General features: G+C 38.4%; 1 protein-coding gene across 12 annotated transcripts in view; it reads right to left on the reverse strand.

Moving 5' to 3' along the window:
* The window catches only part of CNKSR2 (connector enhancer of kinase suppressor of Ras 2), a 290,055-nt gene extending 279,817 nt beyond the window's left edge, over nt 1-10,238 (reverse strand). For 6 of the 12 annotated variants that reach the window (XM_037986403.2, XM_073013844.1, XM_073013843.1 and 3 more), the window contains exon 1: nt 9,119-10,237. In XM_037986403.2, the coding sequence (XP_037842331.1) occupies nt 9,119-9,182 (64 nt within the window). In that variant the 5' untranslated portion in view covers nt 9,183-10,237. Of the gene's footprint in view, nt 1-9,118 lie in introns of all 12 variants that reach the window. The other 6 variants (XM_073013845.1, XM_073013841.1, XM_037986402.2 and 3 more) reach the window with 3 other exon arrangements.
* Nucleotides 10,239-22,157: the final 11,919 nt, after the last annotated feature.

Raw genomic sequence — 22,157 nt, forward strand, 5'->3', positions numbered from 1 at the left:
ATTTTCACAACACTAAAATATCAGTTTTCTGAAAAAATATACAAAAAAACTCCTATATACATATAAAAAACACACCAAATTAAAACAAAAATTCAGCTAGTATTAACATTAATCATTCAGCAGTATTATTTAATGCCAGAATTTTAAAGGTTTTTACTAATAAATTACATTGTTAAGTACAACTAACAACTTACTAGAAAATAGATTCTTTTATCATCTTTGGTAAATACATTGATAAAAGGAAAATCCAGGATCTAAGACCAAGCTTCCATTGATTTGTTCTAGTTATTACTTAAGAAAACATGTTGCAAGCCTGTTTTAAAAACAGCAGATGTATCTGAAACAAAATAAAAAGTTCAAACAAACACCAAAAAAAAAAAAAAAAAAAAAGATATTGGGCAAAATCTTAAAAGGCAACTAATTTAATGAGGTTTCTTCTTATCTACCACTGTATCTAAAGACTATCCAACCTATCTAATTTCTAAGAACATTAATGTCAAGTAAACATATAACAGTCATGCATGCTACACTTGATATTAGTTATGTAACAATATTTTTATCATGGCAAACCATCCTGTATTGGTGTCAGTGCAACTTTTGGTTTATTAAATAAATATTGTTTTTTCAAACAATTTTATGTTGTGGTAAAATAGTCAACAGATGAACAAAGAAAGCTAAAACAGTTATTACTGCACTTTAGCAAAATTTAAAATTCAGTGCATTTATGCAAATAGCAACAAATTCTTTTTTCCTGAAATTGCAAGAGTAAGATAATGAAAACTTCCATTAGAATTAATGATTGTAATTTAAATTAAAATCAAACCATAAATTAAATACACCTTTCAAGTTTAAAAATTCTATCTTGTAGAATAGTTGTTTATAAGTCAAATCAGGGCACAATTGCAATCCATTGTTTTGCAGTACTAGCTAGGGCATTTAAGCCTGATGGTGTTTTATAAAGAGTTAACAAACTGGCATGCCTATTAAGATCTTTACAATTTCACTTATTCTGATTTGTATTTTAATGATTCTAAATTGGGAGGAGGCACGCTTTATTAGAAAAATTTCAGTAATTTGCCTACTAGTGATTACCTAGCAGCATGTAATTCATAGAAAATCCACTTGAGGCACCTGTATTTAGCAAACTATGTTTTGCAATAATTCTGTACATATGTTCTTAAAAAGTGCCCTTCAAAAGTTAGTAACGATAAACTTACATCTAGTTTTTAAAGTTTTCTTTTTTTCAAAATCAGAGGGAAGGATGAAAAATTACACAAGAAAATGTTAATTTAAGATGCATCTTTAAATACCTTAATTGTATTCCTATTAATAAAAATGCAAATTGAACACTAAATATAATAAATAATGGTTTCATTAAGCTCAAGGGTTGTTTTTCCATTTTATCGTCCCAATTAACAAATAAAGGATATCTTAACAGAATAATGCATTTTAATTTTTTATATGAGCTTTTTGTTTTTATTTTTATAAGAGGACAAAACTAAGACATTTGATCAATTTCACTCTGTCATGCATTCTAAAATATATAGAGTTCTTTAAAAAAACACCCAAATGAAGAAACAATTAGAAAATTTGCATGAAGGGAAATAAATGCTTAGGAGGAGTGTGTTTTAATGTTTTAATAAGTATTTGCTTATCATGTTGTCTTATTAAGTGACGTTAGTAAATAATATTTATACTATCTATAATATTTATGGCATAAATACAAGTGTTATTAATTTACTGAAATTATTAATATTTTATAACAAAATGAGTTTAAACCATGATTCGTATCTTTGAATTGGCTAGAGCACTACAACTATGAGAAATGGATAAAGCAACCCTACTTCTACTGTATTCTGGCACACAATATGTAGGTTGGCACTGAAGTATCCATTAGAGCATTATAAGGGACTTTACGTGCATTGTCATTTAGGAAAGCAGATTTGCTGACAGACCAGTAATCTGTGAATATATTAATTTATTCCTTCCCTCAACAAATATTTTCTAAGTGCCTATTTTATACCAGATGCTTTTTTACACACTGGTACAAGAAATAGATGGGGTCCTTGCACTCATCTAGTGGGGAAGCTGGAGATCAATCAAATAACCATCCAAATTAATATAAAAATAAAACTGGTGAATGAGACACAGGAGATATACATGGTACTAGGACAGCATATAACTGAGGATTTGATGTGATTTAACAAATCTGGAAAGGCTTTCCTAAGGTGGATGAGAAAAAGCATAAGACCTGAAGGGTGAGTAGGACTTAACTAGGTGAAGAGAATGAGGGGACATATTAAGTGCAAATGCCCAGTGGTAGGCAAAAAGGAAGGACAGTGAGGCAGCCTGTATACTTGGTGCTGTGCATGACACTTACCTCATAGGCAATAACCAAACCTTCAAGGGTCTTATAGGCCATGTTAAGGACTTTGACCTTTATCCTAAAAACAATGAGAAGTAATTAAACTGTTTTAAACTGATAAGGGTAAGAAGTGAGAGAATGAGATCAGATGAGATTCATTTTCAAGGAATTCATCCTGACTGGAGGTGTATGGATCAAACAAATAAACAAAATTAAGATGCTACAATTATCATGACCTCAACTGAAAATGGTCATATTTTGTGCCTTGTAGCAAAAGGAAAAAAAGGGAAACAGAGTCCATTAATTTTACCTTTTTTAAACTCAACCACCACTTCTCCAACTTTTCCACTGATGCATCTGTAATTGCTCAAAAGAGTGTATTCAACCCTGGGAGGTCTGGAGAATAGAGCTTTAAACAGCCAGCTGCAAGCCTAAAATTCCTGTTAAGTCTCTGGTCTCATCTTTGAAATAATGCCAATTTTGATTTCTACATCATGAATATAATATCCATGTTTGTTTTAATATAAAAAAGCTTAGCAAAAAAAAAAAAAAAACCACACACACAAAAAAACACCTCCTTGGCTTCTTTTGATCATTTGGCATCCACAACCACAAAAATATACCATTTTGTGGAACACAGGCCTATGCTATTCATGAAAACTGTGAATTCACTCAATGAATGTAATTCAACACAATGATTCCACGTTGAAGACTATACTTGTTGCTTTTAATCAGACACTAAACAATAAAAAGCCATAAACAATTAAAACTTTTAGACTCCATTTTTTTCAAATTACTTTATACTCCCTTCCCCCGCCCTTTTTAAAAACTAGTACAGATGATCCATTCTTTTAGTACTATTTTTAGAAGCTAATAACTTTATTCTTCACAATAACCCTATGTGTGAGGTATTGCAGGAAAGACACATAGAAAGCTAAACGTCATTAAGAACAAATTGAGGCCGGGTGCGGTGGCTCATGCCTGTAATCCCAACACTTTAGGCGGCCGAGGCAGGTGGATCACTTGAGGTCAGGAGTTCAAGACCAGCTTGGCCAACATGGTGAAACCCCATCTCTACTAAAAAAAATACAAAAATTGGCCAGGGGTGGTGGTGGGTGCCTGTAATCCCAGCTACTCGAGAGGTTGAGGCATGAGAATCACTCGAACCCAGGAGGCGGAGGTTGCAGTGAGCTGAGATTGCGCCACCGCACTCCAGCCTGGGAAACAGAGTGAGACTCTATCTCAAAACAAAAAAAAACAAACAAAAACAAACAAACAAAGAATAAATTGAGCCCTAATCTAGGGTTGCTCTGTTATAAATAAAAATGATAATTTATCATTGCTTTAGGAACAGTATTAATACTTAAAAGTCTATTGCCATTCTTCGTATAAGAACTTGGTTCAGTAAAATTAGAAATATCTAACAACATAATGTTAATGATTTAATTAATCTTCAAAATAATTTAACATTATTTTCAAATCATTCCTGAGAAACAGATTTGAAACAGCTGTACCAATTCAATACACATTCTTTGTGGGCTTATTTTTGGCAGCTAAAGTTTTATAATGTGGCATTTATTTAAACTCAGGACATGATGGGAGTTTTATGGTCTTTGTGAAATGCAGATTTGTTCTTGTACTTTTGTGCCACCTACTCATGCTCCTCCCTCACTTTCCCTCTACTGCCCACCTCTCTCTTTCATCCAGACAAACCTATATACGACCCCCCTTTACTTAATAACCCCATCTCAACTCTAGAGTTTCTTGCTGTGCCGCTACATTTAGTATACATCCCTCTTAGATTATGCCTTAAGTAAATAAGTAGCTTAAATAGTTGCTAGAACCCCACCCTCCTCACAGACCCTTTTCTGATTCAATAAAATTATCATCTTCTCTTTCCAATGGTGCTCATATACAGCTTTTAAAAAAATTACTACGTGTGCTAGTTGGTACCTTTCTCTGTCTTTGCCTAAGTTTGTCAATGTCACTACCATGCCTTACAGAGGCTAATTTCCCCAAAGCAGAGAATAATTTAAAACAATCCATTAAAGTACCTTCCATGCAGAAGCACTGAGAAAATAATATCTATGGAGCAAATATATCTACATAAATATACTCCTTGTTCCTAATCTGCACTAAATCATGAGTGTTACATTAAGGAGCAAATGTTAATAACACTATAAGAAAAATAACATGTCTTCTGAATGAAATTCTACGTATGGAAAAGATGCATTCCTTCTTTACATAAAATGACAAGAATTCCTGTTCCCCAAAAAAGTCAAATCCAAAGTAGATGATTGTTGGTGCCAATTTAGTCACCTTTCAATTGAAAAAAATACCCTAATTTTTCAAAAGGAAGTGATACAAACAATTTGATCACTTAAGCTTATTTGTAGTTCCTGCCAGAAAATTATTTCCAATCTCTCTCTCAAGACAGTTGAACTCACAATTCTGACATTTTCTTTATTTAATAAAGACAAATTTCAACCTCAGCTCTGGGTCCTATGATGGGCAAAAAGAATTACTAAAGAGCACTGTACCTGTCAAAACATCTCTGCCTTATCAAATACATTCTCCTTTACAGCATTAAACTTTTATACTGACTAGACTTTATATAATCACTACATTTTCCTCTATTATAGGAATGTATACAAAACATTGGTTTTGCTTTTTATACCTAAAAGAATGTATTTTATTTTCTATCCTCAAGATGGCTGAGTCATCACGACAGAAATTAGAAGTCAGAGAATGCCTCTTGAAGAAATGATTTATAGTAAACAGGAAAGGGTAGAGCAGTTGATTGTGGAATGGGTTGAGAAAAGGCTATCTTAAAAATTTAATTATTTTAGGAATCATAATAATACAAAATTGGCTGGAGCTAAATCACAGAGATGTTTAAAGACCAGCAAAATGGGGCCTATTGGTTAACTCTGAAAAATCATAATCATTTTATCTGACCCAGAGAGATTAAAGATTACTGGAAGAATGTAATGTAGGGAGCTGAGTCCTAGAAAAATAACTGTCTTAGTCATGTGGATCTTTTGAATGAGTCTCAGAGTTGGAAAAGATGTAAGAAAAAAATTGGAATGACTGGGTGTGACATGGACTAGGAAAATTAATAATAAAGTTAATAACAGGGGCCCTAAAGCATTCAGGGTTTTTTGTTATATTTCAGTGGGCAAAAAAGTAGAGAAGGTCTGCAGACTCAAACAACTGCAGATTATTTCCAGGCCCTGCAAAGGAACAGATAGGAGCTGAGAAATGACTTATTTTAGAATAACAGACAGAGGAAAAATTAGAACAATTACTGGCCTACTTTTCTGCCTATGGCTTTTTCCAATAACTCATTTGCCTTTATTTACCTTGAAAGGAGTTTATGTTTTAAAATATAAAAACTACAAGAGGATTGGATGCAATTTCCAACTGAAGGTTAGTTTCAAATGCTAATTTATGAGTATTTGGTTTTCTCCAAAAACATTTTTATAAGATTAATTTTAAAAATTAATTTGAAGGTCTAGAAGATATCTCCAAATAGCCAGAAGTACTATCAGGATAATTTGGGATATAGCTACTTATTTCACTGACTCACAAGGAGTTCATGTATTTACTGGAAACAACATTGACACTGTGTTATATTCAATTTTTATTGTCAGTAGAAAATTTGGTATTTAATTTTACAAACAATGAAGTTGGTGAGCAAAAGAATACAAGGATTTCCTTATATTTTTACTACTAACAATATATAAATTTTATATTTTCATCTCCCTCAAATATTTTAATAAAAATCAATCAAAATGAATCCATTTATACATTGCACCAAAATTGCAATGTATAAATTGTCCCTCATAAATAATCTTGAATATATGCCACTAAAGCTTAATAATCTTGTCAGCTTTTTTTCCCTGTTCATTTCCCTCTCTGGGACTGAGTTTCTATACCACTTCTACAAATTGTCTAGAATCATAAATATATGGCCACTCCTATTCTTATACACTTAATGATTCTTTTTCTGTTTAGTGAAGAGAAAAATACCCTAGAAAGTACATAAAGAATGTACCTTACTTAAACAGAGTTATAACTATTTATGATTGTGACCAGCAGAAAGCATATACTATATGCTTTCAATGTTAAGGATGATGAAACTGTCTCATTAGGAGCATCCTCTGAAGAAGTCCCACAGTGTTGCAGTTGTTCAAGACTCTTGTTCATTCTTTGGTACTGCCTTTACAACACTACATATTATACAACACTAAATGAGGTTTAGCCTCTCAAAGCTACAGCCTAAATTAGCAGGTGACTTTTAAATATTACTGTATTACTGCAGGATGAAAAATATTTTTAAAACGTCCTTTGTTAAACTTTATTTGGGGAAAAGGGCAAAGAGAGAAAAATTAAGGTAACAGTGTAAGTTACAAGTTGAGGAAATGTTTGTTTCATGCAACTATTTTTTTAAATCTCATTTTCTGATAATATCTCAAATCAAATACATATGAATATTAAGGAAATTTCAGAAGGAAGTAGTTTGGGATTTGAAATATCATTCATTCTCTTCCAGTCATATGTGTATACGATACACAAACTCTATCTTAGCTACCCAATTCATCTTTTCAAATAGCTCTAAAATGCGTCACCAACAGGTATGAAACAAGGTATTCGACTTATGTATTAAAAAAAAATTCAAATCACAGCTAACAACGTTAACCTAACTTCGAAGAAGCCACATTTTAGGCTGGAAAGACTTTTAAAGGACTGGTGTACTGAACAACTAATAATGTGTGTCAGAATATTTGTCATATATTCTACTTGCTTCAGTGGACCTAAACTATGTGGAGAGGGGAAACTGCAAGAATGTAACTGGGAGGGTGGGAGGTGGAGACTGAGTATGCAGCACTCACTACAGGCATCATGGGAATTTGCAAAAGGTAGTCTATGAAGGTAATCAGACTCCCATGGAGCCAAGATAGCTTGTCTTTTCATATTTCAGCAACAGACTCAAACTACAGTAACCTTTTAGAAAAATTCAAAGAAAGGGGTTTTAAGCATTGTTGCTTCCTGCATATACTCTGGCTCTTTCTTCCATCACTGAGAAACAGAGAAGAAGGTGGAGAGTGAGGAGAATTGGTGGGAATCTAAGATACTGGAATTTCAATAGCAAATATATAAAGAGAAAAAGCAGCAGCAAAGATGAGCCACTGCAGGACTTTGTCTTAGTCATCTTTATATCCCCCATGGCACCTTAGCACAATGCACTGCACACAGGGGGGCAGTCGATAAATAATGTATTAGGTTTAATTCAATTCACTCACATTTGTACTGTGCTTAGCAGTTACAAAACAGTTTCCACATATTAGAAAAGAAAAGCAAAGTAAATGAGGAATAAAGGGGCAAGTAAGGGAATAAAATGAAAGCAAAATAAAGAAAAATCCACAAGAATAAGCAAGCGGCCACAAAGGCTGGGGAAAAGAATGAGCAAAAAAATTCAGTTTCTCCCTGTCATTCTCAATCCCTTCCAATCACCTCACCTCTCATTCTAAATTATCTGGAGCTTAGAAAGTCTGACTGTTAAGTAAGCCCAAGAAGGGGCTCCTTCATCGTAGGAACGGGCATTTTCAGCGATAATAAGCCTTTGGTCCCTGACTGATCTACCTAGAGTTTGCTCAGGTATGACCTCGAGCAAAACGCTAACATTTCCCAAGTGTGGCCACGGATTCTTTATTCCATTCCATCCCATCTATCCCCTCTTCAATTCCCAAAATCTTAGGGAAGAGTTGGGCCTGGGGATCCAAGGGGTTGGTGGGTGGGGAAGTCCTCTACAAGCCCCTTAACTCAGACAACAGAGGGAGGTAGAGAGACAGGAAAGCCCAGGGATTAGAGAAAAAGCTCACGTTTGCGATTAGGAGGGCGATTGTCTATAACTGTGGTTATTATCAATCGCCAGGGGCAATAAGGGGGGAACCTTCAAGATGGAAGAAACGTGAAGGTACCTGAATGCGCATCACCTTACACCTGGCGTTGAGCCCTTAATAAAAAGCCGTGAGGTCCAAAACCTCGACTGGCTTGAAAGGGAGAAAGCAGAGAAGGGAAAGGATGTGAGGGGATGCGCTGGAGGCAGCCCACAGATACCAGCAAGGATGCTGTCCCAGGGGAAGCATGATGTCCTCACCTCCAAAGTAGCACGTACCCCCGCCCCGGGCATCCTTAGCCAAACCTGGGTGTGGGGGGATGCCAGGTTCCAAATGGGGGCGGCCGCGTCCTGACCCCATTATGCGGGCTAAAAGTTGCTTGGGAGAGTTGACGCTGGGGAAGGCGGCTGGCAAGGGCGGCCGCCGAGGGGGCGTCAGCTTTCCCAGGAACAAAGGGGCCAGGGAAGGGCGACCAGGGGAGCAGGTCCTGGGGGAGTCCACCCTGAGCTGGGAGACAAGGGTCGCCACGTCCTCCTGGCCCAGGGGCAGTAAGGGGAGCGGGGAGTACGCAAGATGCGCCGGTATTCCGCCTCCCGACTTCCTGCCTCCAACCGGGTGGCGCCCGCTGCCCTCTAGCTCTCTGGCCGCTCCGCGCCCCTCTAGCTGGAGACAAAAGGAGACCGGGGACCCCAGGCCCCTGCCAGTCCTGGCGGACCCCCGCCCCGACGCGTACGACGTACGCCAGTGGAAGCCGCGGTGGCGGGCTCTGGCGCGGCGGGCGCCCCCTCCTAACCTCGCACTGGTGCCCCGCGCCCCAGTGCCGCCTCACCCTCCCCGCAGCGGGCATTACCTTTCATCCAGTCCACTACTTGACTCGGAGACCATTTGCTCACGGGCTCCATTATCAGAGCCATGGGTACGGGGTCGGTTCCGTGCAGAGCGCGGAGCTCAGACACAAAACGAACTCAGCAGTCCGAACCGCTCTCAGGTGGGGTCCCTTGCTGACCGCAGCCTCTCTGGGCGGGCGGCGCGTTGAAAGCGGCTTTTGTGTGTCGGGTCTCCCGGCTGTAATGTCTCTTAGTCAACCGCTGGCAGGAACGGCGACGGGGAGGGAAACGTGCAGGAGTCGTGGCTCCGCGCCGGGTCTGCTCAGTTCCCGCTAAGGCGGCGGCTGCTGCTGCTGCTGCTGCTGCTGCTGCTGCTGCTGCTGCCTCCGCCGCTCCGCTCGGGTCTCCGTCCCTAGGGAGCTTCAGTTCATGGCTTGAGCTGCTGAGGGGGTCGCGTCACCGAGGGAAGCAGCCTCTGCCACACGCCCTCAGCTAACTTGCCCGCTCGCCTCACGCGCGGGAGTGAAGCCCCCAGCACGACTAGCTGCCCAGCGGAAATGACGAGGGGCCTCCTGCCACCCAAAATATCTCTCCGCAGCCCTCGGGTGCGGGGCGCGCGCGCCACGAGCCCCCCGCCCGCTCGCTGCCGCGCGGTCCCGCCCCCAGGGCCGACGGCAGGCGCGCCAGGCGCGTGCGCGTGCCAGCACGAGGCCGGAGCCCAGGGTCTGTCTGGCAGGCAGACAGGTGCCAGCAGCTCGCAGCCTGGCGTTCCCGCTTTGGGGCCGTCCGGGAACAGAGGCGCGCGAGGTGCGCGTGCGCGGCAGCGGAGGCGGTGGCGGCGCGAGGCAGAGCCAGAGCCCGGGGTCAGTCAATCAGGTGCGGGCGGCTGGAGTATGGCTTTGTGAGGCCTCTGAGGGGACCCGGCGGTGGCGGCCACGGCGAGACGGGCCGCCCACCAGTTGAACTCCGACAGCTGAGGCGGCTGAGGAGGTATCCGCGGCCCCACCACCGAGGGGAGGGGGACACCACTGAGTGCGGGGGTTACAGGGAGAGCCCGGGCTTTCCTGGCTCTCGCTTTCACCCTCGGCCCCCCGGCTGCTGAGTGGGCTCCTGAGGTGATTCCCGAGACCCGCGTACGCCTGCAGAGACGAAGGTGTGGACTGCCGTGGACGAGAACGAGGCTCCGCCTGCCAGAAGCGCAGCGATGATGAGGCAGGAGGGCTAGTGCTGTCGGGTCTTCCCCGGGTGATGAGCGGGTCCTGGGAAGTCAGGCGTTGAGGCTGTTACCTGCCAGCTGCTGGTTGTGGGATCCTGAGACAGGTTCTGCCCTATGTACCATTTTAAAATGCTCTTTTTCAGGTTTTCGGCCAACTCCTCTAAAGTACCTATTTTAGAGGATGTCATTTTGTGTTCGATATTCTTATATATTAATAAGAACCAAAGGGCAACAATGGGATTTAAAATGAGTGACAAATTGTAAACATTATTTTTCAAAACTCATTTTCTTCAAAAACCATACACAGGCTACTATGCAACCGTTAGTAAAATACAGTTTGCCTAATGAGGTTTCACTTTAAAAGGCAAATATTCCTAGAGTGTAGATGCAAACTCTCTACCACCACCGTTTTAGGCGTTTTCTCTGTATCATTCTTAAATAGGTCCATTAAGTAAAAGGGAAACTTTTTAAATAAGCATTCCAGTAATGTCAATAGGTTTTGCCAGTTACTGTGGTAACCCACTTTCTCTAGTCCAATTTTATAAGATGCAGAAATGCCACGTTCTTTAACTGGCATGAGTTGATGACAGCCCCCCCCCCACACACACACAAACAGCTAAAACCACAGTAGTTAAAATATTGTGACGTTTTTAACTGCTGATTTCAATGCTAGTGATAGAGAACAAGTAAAATTTAAGATGGCCTGTATTTAGGCTTCTTTATTTTTCTAACTATCCAAACTTAGAAGTATATGCAGAATTTTGGAAAGACATTTAGAAAATTATCTAGACAAGCCTACACTCAGAGGACACAGATACAACACCTTACTTTCACAATCCAGATCGTGGTTGTGACTTACAGTTTTTTCTTGGCTGACCAGGTGTGAAAGGTATTGTAGTTTGGAGTGCTTACATTCCAATAGAGTCTAAGAACATTACATCAATGTTTCTAGAAAAGACCGTTTTCAGTGTCAGTAATTGAAGGAGTAGCTTTATATATATAGGATACATTGTGACGCTGCAGTCATAGGGAGATGTTAAAAGTAATTTTATTAAAATAATACTGCTAATAATAACAATGAATATTTATTGAGCATGGTGCTAAGTACCTTACATATGTTTTATCCTCCAGAACAGCTCATTATTAGCCACATTTTACAGATAAGAAAACCCTACCTATCACATTCACTTCCTATCTGCAAACCTATTACACATAATTCAATAAATGTTGGATAAATTAATGAATAAGGCTTAAAAAGGGAAAGTAATTTGTCTGTCATGTTGCACCAAGTTAAGGTGATTCCAGAATGTGAACTTTTAAAACTAGTAAAAAGAGTTGTATCAGTGCCACAAAACGAACAGTATGAGTGATGGAAAGCCCATTGTGTTAACAGAATATGTCTCATCAGAAGTAACTACAAAGAAATGTGAGAGTCACCCTGAGTGTTCCTAACCAGAACCTAAACAGCAACTCTGAGAACAGCAACTCTGTAGAAAATGACTAAATTTGACTGACACACCAAACTGCACCCTGAGACTGGGCTTGCAGGACAAGCAACCATACTGTGCAAGCAGGTCCAAAGTGAGATGTTACTTGCTTAATGAGTGGAATATCAAAACAAATGTCAAAGACCAGGATACAGTAAAAATAAAATAGATGTGTATTTCATGAAAAGACCAGTGCCAAAGAAGATGGGAAAACAAGATCCCCGAGAAAGATTTTGAGGCAGACCCTAGGTCAGAATTCAGTCATATATGTTCTCCTCTTATTTATGTTAAAGTAAGGAATTCATTTGGTCTAATCACCTAAGATTATTTAAAAAATAAATCTAAGAACTAATAACGACTGAAACAAAATGTAGGTGTGGAGTTACACTATCTAGTAGATTTTACCAAGGCCTTAAATATTTGCCCTAATTCCTTCTCCCTGAGGCTTCCCCTACAAAACATAGCATTTGCCTTTGATTTTCACAATACAATGGGCAGTAATTACTTCATTTAATTTGTTCAGAACATAAGTGGCTTTTTACTTCAAATATTCTTGATTTGGGGGAAAGAAAAATAAACGGATTAAATCTTCATTGACCTCACTCTTTTATTCTTAACTACAAATGACTCAGCTAAAACTTTCTTGCATTTTTCCTTTCACAACTTTTCAAATAAACTAGGTTTTATTTTATTTTTTTTGCTTGTTAGTCAAAATGTTAATGCCTCGCTCCATTTTTGTAAGTGTAGTGTAATGTGATTACATACAGACTTTAGCAGCTTAATTTTGCCTTCTCCTAATGCAAAATACAGTCTCAAAGATTAGGTGAAAGTGTATTGTCATAAAATACATACTAAAACATAATGCAGTAAATAGTATGATGTCACACTTACTTCAATAGTCTAGATATAAAAGCAAAACTGATCTTTGGAAGCAGCCTTAGATTCTTTTTGGAAGCAGAGTATAAATATTAAATTAATTGGAAACATAACTTGTGAGATATTTGCACCCATATCAAAATGAATCACTTTAAATGATCTTTTTATTTATTTATTTATTTATTTTTTATTTTTTATTTTATTTTTTTTTTTTGAGACGGAGTCTCGCTCTGTCGCCCAGGCTGGAGTGCAGTGGCCGGATCTCTGCTCACTGCAAGCTCCGCCTCCCGGGTTCACGCCATTCTCCTGCCTCAGCCTCCCGAGTAGCTGGGACTACAGGCGCCCGCCACCTCGCCCGGCTAGTTTTTTGTATTTTTTTAGTAGAGACGGGGTTTCACCGGGTTAGCCAGGATGGTCTCGATCTCCTGACCTCGTGATCCGCCCGTCTCGGCCTCCCAAAGTGCTAGGATTACAGGCTTGAGCCACCGCGCCCGGCCGATCTTTTTATTTTAAAAATAATCTCGAGTCAATTTATGGCACTAGTTGTTATAGTTTGGTCTTTTCTAATCTTCTCCCTCTAGATTTCACTAAAAAAACTCTCTTGACCAAAATATTCTCTTAAGATTTTATAGTAAAAGAAGTGATTCTAATTGACTTCAGATATGGAATTTACAAATGGTTTCCTAAGTAGAAGCTAGGTGCTCAAAGGATCTGACTTTCAGAGGTTAGGTCAGATAGGGAGGGAGCATTCCACTGGAAGAAAGACCTTCAAGCCTTTGTCCCTTTGTGGCCAAAGTAAGGAGTAAAAAATAGGAATGTTTCTTCTTGAGCTGCAAGCTTAGTATCTCTGACCCCTACGTTGTCCAACCTAGGCTATCTTATAGGGGCCATAATCTTCACTTAGCGTTTTTTCTTGCTAAAATGCTTGCTCTGCATCAGACCTCAGACTTGTCATATAAGACATATTTTAATGTTTTTAGTTACTTAACATTTATACAAAATGTCTTGCAGAGTCGTTTTGGTAATTTTCCCAGTTCACTTAGATTTAGTATTTTTTGCTATAGCTGTCTGTTTGATTTTTAGAATTCTTGCCATTTTAATGAGTAATATTTTATCAAACTATTTTCTCCCTTTTATCTGTTGTCTTTTAATGGGTAGTGAGAAGTGACAACACAGAACAGCTGTGAGGGTAGTCCATTATCTAAACTAGAGGAAAGGATAGGAGCCCCTTTTTTCCACTTATTTTTGCCCAGATCTTTCCTATAATTTCAAAAACTGGTGTTCTATGCTTGCCCAAACTATACCCCTTGATCAGGAAAAATTAGGCATTTCTGGTAAGACTAGTTAACAAAACACATTATTCCCAAGAATATTATGTAAAACTTGCTCCAGGGAAATCTCAGCAAAATTTCTGAAACAATTTCTTTGCAGTGTAATCCAACTAACAGCTATGAATTAAGTACCAAAGCCTCTGATATACCCAACCACTTGATAGCAATCTGTCTAAGCTTCCAATCATCAGCGACGCAAGTAGAGAGAGGCCTTAACTGTAAATGGGCCTTCAGTGCACTGCTCTGGGCCAAATCTCCCTCTAGATTAACAGGGAGAAGCACCCAGAGAGGATAATTAAATTAGGAGAATCCTTTCTTTGCTATTCTGCCTCTAGGGTAAACTGTATTAAATTCAGTCATGTCCTTTCTTGACCAACATATACAGCAATACTCCCTGGGTGAAGAGAAATTGGCTTGAGTTGAGGTTATCCCAATAGGGTTTTATAGGGCTCTTTCCAGGGCCCCTCCCTGCTGCATTAATCACAGTCTAATAAAAATCCCAGAGCCCACCAAGATTAGGAAACCTAGTTTTCTTAACACATAAAGTCCTAGCCCACCAGGGAAGTTTTCAGTGCACTTGTCAGCCGTAAATGACAGGCATATAAACTCGTTATTCAACAAACATTTCTTTGCCACAATGTGCTGGTCAAGTTGTATCCTTTGATCAGAAAAATTAGCTTGATTTTGTGGATTCAAAGATGACCAAGATTTTCATAGACTGGTAGCAGAAACAGAAATGTGTAGTTGATTTAATAGGATAATGTGATAAGTGCAATGATAGATGTGTCCAGTGATATGTGAAGAGAAGTACCTAACAGCTGGGAGGAAGACTATATGGAAAGGATAATGCCTGGTTTAGATTTTAAAGGATGACAGCCAGGCAATAATGCAGAAGCAAGCTTATAGGCAGAAGGACAGTGCAATCAAAGTTATAGAGCACTATGTATAGGTACCTGGATTACTGGCATTAAAAACCAAAGCAAGAGGTGACAGGAGATGAGGTGGGAGGGATAGGCAACCGCCAGATTATGGAAAAATCAAACTGTCCAAGATAGAGCCGTCTAAGGATTTTAAGAAATGGAGTGACTTGGTCATATTTATATATTTGTGTTTTATATGGACTACTCTAGCACCAATGGAGAAAACAGATTCCAGAGAGATAGGATGCAATTCAGAGGATGTGGCAATAGACCAGTGAAGAGATGACTCAGGTCAGAAATAGGGCAGTGGAGGTGGGGATGGAGAGAAGAAGATATATTTAATAAATATACAGGAGAACTTGGTTATTGATTAGATACAGGAGATTAGAAAAAGAGCAATATCAAGAATGATTCCTGGGATTCTAGCTTGGGTAAATGGGTAAATTGTTTCTCTTCCATATAACATAAAAAATAAAGGGTGCTGACTTGGGAGGGGGAAGTGATCTGAGATATTAGTTATGTTTTGGACATTCTAAAGATGAAATACCTATAGGGAAGTCCGGAAGAGATTTCCAGTAGGTAGCTTCTGTGCTCATGTATAGGAATGTGAAGCTGAGTATGGGCTGAAGATATATGTTTGAGAATTACTGCTAAAACAAGAAGACAGGGAGGATGTCAGATGCCCCATTGAGGAAGCCCACAGAAGAGAAAGAGAAGGTATGTAAATTATAAGAAGAACCAAGAGAATGTAGTGTCATGATACCTCAATGGACAAAGAATTTCAGGTAGAAAGAACAAGTGAAAAATTGTGTGAAGTGCAAAAATGATGCTGTTCCAATAAGAACTGCTAAAAAGAATCTGGTAGTTTTGTCAGTTTTTATATCTTTTATGGCATTATTAAGGTCTGTGAAAGAACTGGATGTCAGAATAGGGAGGCTTGGTATATAGGGCATTACTTTTTTCACAAGTTGATTTTCCTTCTATCTTTCCCCATAGCCTATCTATGTGTATATTTTATTCAGATGGATCCACAATGAATGACTACAATTATTCTCCAATTTACCCACTACCACTTGCATTAATCTTTTCTGATGAAATCCCAGACACTAATAATGACACCTACTCTTATCTGATTATATTTTACCACTTCTAGTAGTATGACGGCACTCTTTAAACTGGACAGCTTTGAAATCACCCCTCCATCAGCAGTAGGGGAACAGCTTTGCTGTGGCACCCTGGAATCTTACATATCTCCACATAAGCCATGTAGGCAAAGATCAATTGCATTGTGACACATGTTTTGGCAGAATGCTCTACAATCTTACCTGGAATATGGCAAGACAGTCAGTCTAGTGAAGTACTATCCCAAGCCAATTTCTCATCTGCCACCCTGGTTCCAGTGAGGCATGGGACTTTCTGTCTTACCCAAACTTCAGATACAGTTTCAGACTAAAAATGATTTAGCTGTAGTTTAAAGTTGGCTCTTCAACAACCGAGTGACCCAACATCTTTGTCTTCTATCATCTGTCCCTTAGGATTTGGTGTTGTCCTATGGGACTAGGGACATGGGGAGCCGACACCATGCTGATTTTGCACTGCTGTCTGTGTAAATAATAAACTTTCTCAATCTATTAGGAGTTTTCTCTTTACTGGTCGAATCTATGGAAGTGTAACAAGCCCACTTAGCAGCTGCCACCATGCTGCTGCATAGGTACTGCTTGACCACTTGGCACAGATCTGACCTAGGAAGCCCATAAATACTCCCAAAAGGAGTGAGATCTGCTGAACCTCTGCCTGTGGATAAACTAGGCCAGTCCAGCATGGCCTAGTAAATCAGCAGCAGCAGCAGGAGCAGCAGTAGCAGCAACTCAGTTTCAGATTTGAAAAGACTACATTTTTCCTAATGATTCGGGCTTCCTAAGATAACCCATAATTAATAAAAATCCTGTGTTGATATTGCAGGATAGGAAACAAAGGAAAGACTCTGATCTAAAGCCTTTATTCTGAGCTTTAATGTTATTTACAAGACACAGAAATTTAGGGATTGCTCTGACATTCAAGATTATAGGTCCATTTTCATCTGAACATTTAGCAGTCTTACTTGGAAGTGGCAAATGTAAACTGGCAAAATTCATGCTAGATAAGCTGAAAGGTCCTGTTTGTAGGTTAACTGGTACATCTCTATAGACAGATAAAAAATTTTAATGAAAAAGTGCTTAAGGTAAGAGAGCAATTGTTTAATATTTGGCTAATAATTGACAGACTACAGAGTATGAAAGATGGAGAATGGGAAAGGTAGTCTCCCTTCTCTATAGGTTTTTTTTTTTTTTTTTTTTTTTCCTCAAATAGGTCTTATTTACTTCTTGGAAGATTGGGTAACTTAGGATGCTCATACCAAGTTGGAACAAAATCAGTTTTTCCTACTGAGCAGGAACTGTATCCAGAAAGAGAGAGGCATGTGAGTGTGTCATTGCTTTTGACATTTTCTTGATTTTGAAAGAAAACAGTTATTTCGGTAATGTAATGAAAATATTTTGGTTTAGTTACTCTTATGAACTATTTCACATATTTTATAATACAATGCAAGCTGTAATGCATTGATTTTTCAAAGTGAGCATCTACTCCGTATAGGCTCTGTGCTAAGCACTATCAATACAAAAATGAGTAAAACATGGTTTCTGTCCTCAAAGCCTGTAAACCATAAAAGCATACAAATATATATTTTTGATATAATGTAGCAAGCGAAATGACAGAGACATACAAAAGTATTATGAGTGTATGTTACAGTATGAAAATATAAGTGCATACCAAATTAGTAAATAAATAAGCATCTATCTCTCTATATTAGAAGATGGCAATGGAGAGCAATCAGGCAAGAGAAAAAAGTAAAAAGTATCCAAATAAGAAAAGAAGGAGTGAAACTCTCTCTCTTCACTGGCAATAGGATTCTATACTTAGAAAACCCTAAAGACTCCACCAAAAGGCTACTAGAACTGATAAGCTATTTTAGCAAGTTTTCAGGTTAGAAAATCAATGCACAAAAATCAATAGCATTTCTATACACCAACAATGTCCAGGCTGAGAGTCAAGTCAAGAACATAATCCCATTTAGAATAGCCACAAAGAAAATGAAATGCCTAGGAATACAGCTAACCAATGAGATGAAAGATCTCTACAAGGAGAACTATAAAACCATGCTGAAAGAAATCAGAGACAACGCAAATAAATAGAAAAACATTCCACATTCATGGATTGGAAGAATCAATGGCCATACTACCCAAAGCAGTTTACAGATTCAATGCTATTCCTATCAAACTATGAACATCATTCTTCACAGAATTAGAAAAAGCTATTCTAAAATTCATATGGAATCAGAAAAGAGGTTATATAGCCAAAGCAATCCTAAGTCAAACAAAACTAGAGGCATCACACTACCCAACTTCCAACTATACTGTAATGCTACAGTAACCAAAACAGCATGGTACTGGTACAAAAACAGATGCATAGACTAATGGAACAGAATAGAAAACTCAGAAATAAAGCCACACACAGCAAAGACATGGAATCAGCCTTGGTGCCCATCACTGGTGGATTGAATAAAGAAAAAAATGTTGTACATAAAACACCATGGAATACTGTGCAGCCACAAAAAATATATCCTTTCCAGCCACATGGATGGAGCTGGAGTGAATTAATGCAGGAACAGAAAACCAAATACTGCATTTTCTTACTTATAGGTAGGACACATGGACATAAAAATGGGAACAATAGACACTGCAGACTACTGGTGAGGAGGCATGGGTTGAAATACTATGTATTGGGTAGTATGCGTACTACCTAGGTGAAATATACCCATGTAACAAACCTGCACATGTATCCCTTGTATCTAAAATAAAAGTTGAAATTTTAAAAAAGAAGATGGCAATGTAATTTGTGTATTTTGTTTGGTCTCCATTCATTCAGCAAACATTTATTAAACAGTTCTTGTATTTATGTAAAATGTTTCATCTCCATTCATTCAACAAACGTTTATTAAATGGTTACTGTGCACCAGGTACTGGGCTAAGCACCATGGGTAAATCAGTGAATATAATGGACATGGTTCCTGACCCTATGGAGCTTACAAACCATGCAATATACTAGTAAACAAAAAATATATATTAACTCAAATTATGAAAAGCACTGGTATGAAATGTACAAGTTATAGTGATAGAAAACAACTGGAGTGAAGGAAAGAGGAAACTCCCTAAGATGATCAGAAAATACTTCTCTGAGTAGGTGACTTTCAGGCACAATCTTGAGATACAAGAAGAATATAGGCACGAAAAGACCAGAAATAGCTCATTCAAGGGAGAAATAAAAGCATGTGTGAAATCTCTAAGGCATAAAGAATTTGAGATGACTGAGGAACAGAAAGGAAATTAGCATGGCTGAAACAGTGAATGGGCAAAGGCATAAGAAGAGGCTAGAGAAATAGGCTGGAGTTAGAGAAAACGGGGTTGTAATCTATGTGATAACTATCTTAAAGTGCAGTGACAAGCCATTGAGGATTGTAAGCAGGTCAGAAACATGATATGACTTATTTTTTAAATTATATAAGGAGGTCCACTTCTAGAAAGTAGACGTACCTTTCCCTATTCCTTCTGTTAAGTACACCTAAAAACCCTGGACATTATGTATATGTATAACATAAGAAGACTGGAAGGCAGAGAGAAGAAAGCAGACCAAGAAGTTAACTCAGAACCAAGGAAGAACATTGTGGTAAGTTCTTCAGATTTTTAATTTTTTGCCTCATATCTATCAGATTTTGAGCTGAAGAAGCCAGAAACCTGGAAATGCCAAAGATTCAGACAAAAAGGGTCTGAGAAAAGCCTGCTCTCTCTATCAAAGTAATCATAAAAGGGGCTGCTGAGAAAGATAGGAAATGTTCAGACAATAACCACGCTACTCCAACCACAGAAAAAACTGTGGCCCTACTTCCACCCATGCCAGCAAAGGCAAAGTAGGGAGCCTAGACTTCCACCTTTGCAAGGCTATATCAAGGCACCCAAACTACTGCCTTGGTGGACAGAGTCAGAGAAGGACAAGTAGGAACTGGGACTTTCATTTTTTGCCAGGCAGTAATGAGCCCCCTACTCCTCTGCAGTGTCAATGGAACCTGGACTTCTACCTCCACCCAACAGCAATGGAGTGCCCCCTTCTCCAATGGGATGGTGTCAGAGGAGTCCCTGTGGAGAATTAAGACTTTGACCACTGTCAAGCAGTAATTAGGCCACCTCCCACCCCATGATGTCAGCAGAAACCAAATAGTGACCTTAAGTAATGAACCACTCTTACCCATCCTAGCCAGGGAGGTATTTGTGGAAGCCTGTAGGAAAGTCGGACCTCCAACCATGGTTCATATAGCTCAGCAGTAATGAAAAGCCCCACCTTAGGTGTCAATGAAGACTGAGCGGGGAGCCTGGACATTTACTACACCTGGCTGAAAGAAGACAGTGCCCTTGCTTCTCTTGCTGGATCTGTATTACAGAAAGACAATTAAAAGAAGGTTTATATAAGATACAAAGGCTCATAACATAATACCCCCAACATCTAAGTTTCAACCGAAATTCACTTGTCCGACTAATAACCAGGAAATTTTCAAACTGAATGAAAGAAGATGATCAATAGAGGCCAACATGATTATAGAAATATTAGAATTATCTGACAAAGATAAAAGTTAAATAGTGGTTACCAGGGGCTGGGAGAGGGGAAAATGGGGAGTTGTTGCCTAATGGGTAAGTTCTGGAAAGGGATAGTGCAGATGGTTGTACAACATTGTGAACATACTTAATGCCACTACATTTTACATGTAAAATGGTAACTTTGTTATGTATATTTTACCAAAATAAAAAAAATACTAAAAAAGGCAAAAACGAGGAAGCCATAGAAAGGAATGGCACATTTTTCAAGTGTTGAAAAAAAAATACTGTCAACCCAGGATTCTATATTCAGCAAAAATATTCTCTAAGAATGATAGGTAAATCAAGATATCCTCAGATGAAGGAGAACTAAGAAATTTTGCCAGCAGATATACCATAAAAAATGGGTAAAGGAAGTTCTCTACATAGAAAAGAAATCACAAAAGGAGGAATAATGAAACATTAGGAAGAAAGAACACAGGAAGCAAAAATATGAATAAATACAATATAGACTTTCTCTGCTTTAGTTTTTTAAATTATGTTTTATGGTTTCAGCAAAAATTATAACATTGTCTGATGTGGTTTTCAATGTATGTAGATGATATATATGACTAGGGAGTATAAATGGGGAAAGTAAAGTCATGTAAAGAAAGGTAAGCTTTCTAAACTTCACTTGAACTGGTAAAATAATGACACTAGTAGACTATGATAAGTTATGTTTGTATAATAGAATACCTAGAGTAACCACTAAAGAACTATAAAACAGATACACTCAAAAACACTGTAGATAAAATGAAACTCTAAAAAATATTCACATAACCCATAGAAAGGCAGAAAAAAGAAAACAGATGAAAAACAACAGAGAAAGATAAAATGGCACACTGAAGCTCCAACACGTCAATAATTATCTCAAATATAAATGGTCTAAGTACAAAAAAGAGTGCAGAGTGGATTTAAAAACATGACCCAACTATATGATGCTTACAGGAAACTCACTTCAAATATAATGATATAGGTTGAAAGTAAAAGGATGGAAAATACATACTGTGCAAAAATTTTTTAAAGGAGTATCTATATTCACATCAGATAAAAAAAACTTCCAAGGGGAAGAAAACTAAAGTGGTAAAATAGAAGGCTGGTATACTCATTTTATGTGGTGGAAAGTTAAGGGATACTTTACATAGTTGATGGAAAAAATCATCTAAATACATTCCTTAAAGTTACAATGGTAAGCACAAAGGGGCTGAAAATAAAAAATAATAATAATGACATGGGGGAAATGAATGAAACAGTAGAGGTATGATGTAAGTTAGCTAAATATCCTTATGCCATGACAAAAAATCCTTGGATAATGCCCTAGATTAACACATCTACTAATACAATCAGCTTAAATGAAGTAAAAAGTAAGTGCATAAGGATGGGGCAGAGGACTATGGTTTTTTCATTGTAAGTCCTTATAAACAATTTGATTAATAACTCATATGTATTACTTTAGTAAACATCTTTTAAATATTTTATTTTATTTTTTAGAGAGACAGGGTCTTGCTCTGT

This window comes from Chlorocebus sabaeus, chromosome X, assembly GCF_047675955.1.
Source record: "Chlorocebus sabaeus isolate Y175 chromosome X, mChlSab1.0.hap1, whole genome shotgun sequence".
Lineage (NCBI taxonomy): Eukaryota > Metazoa > Chordata > Mammalia > Primates > Cercopithecidae > Chlorocebus > Chlorocebus sabaeus.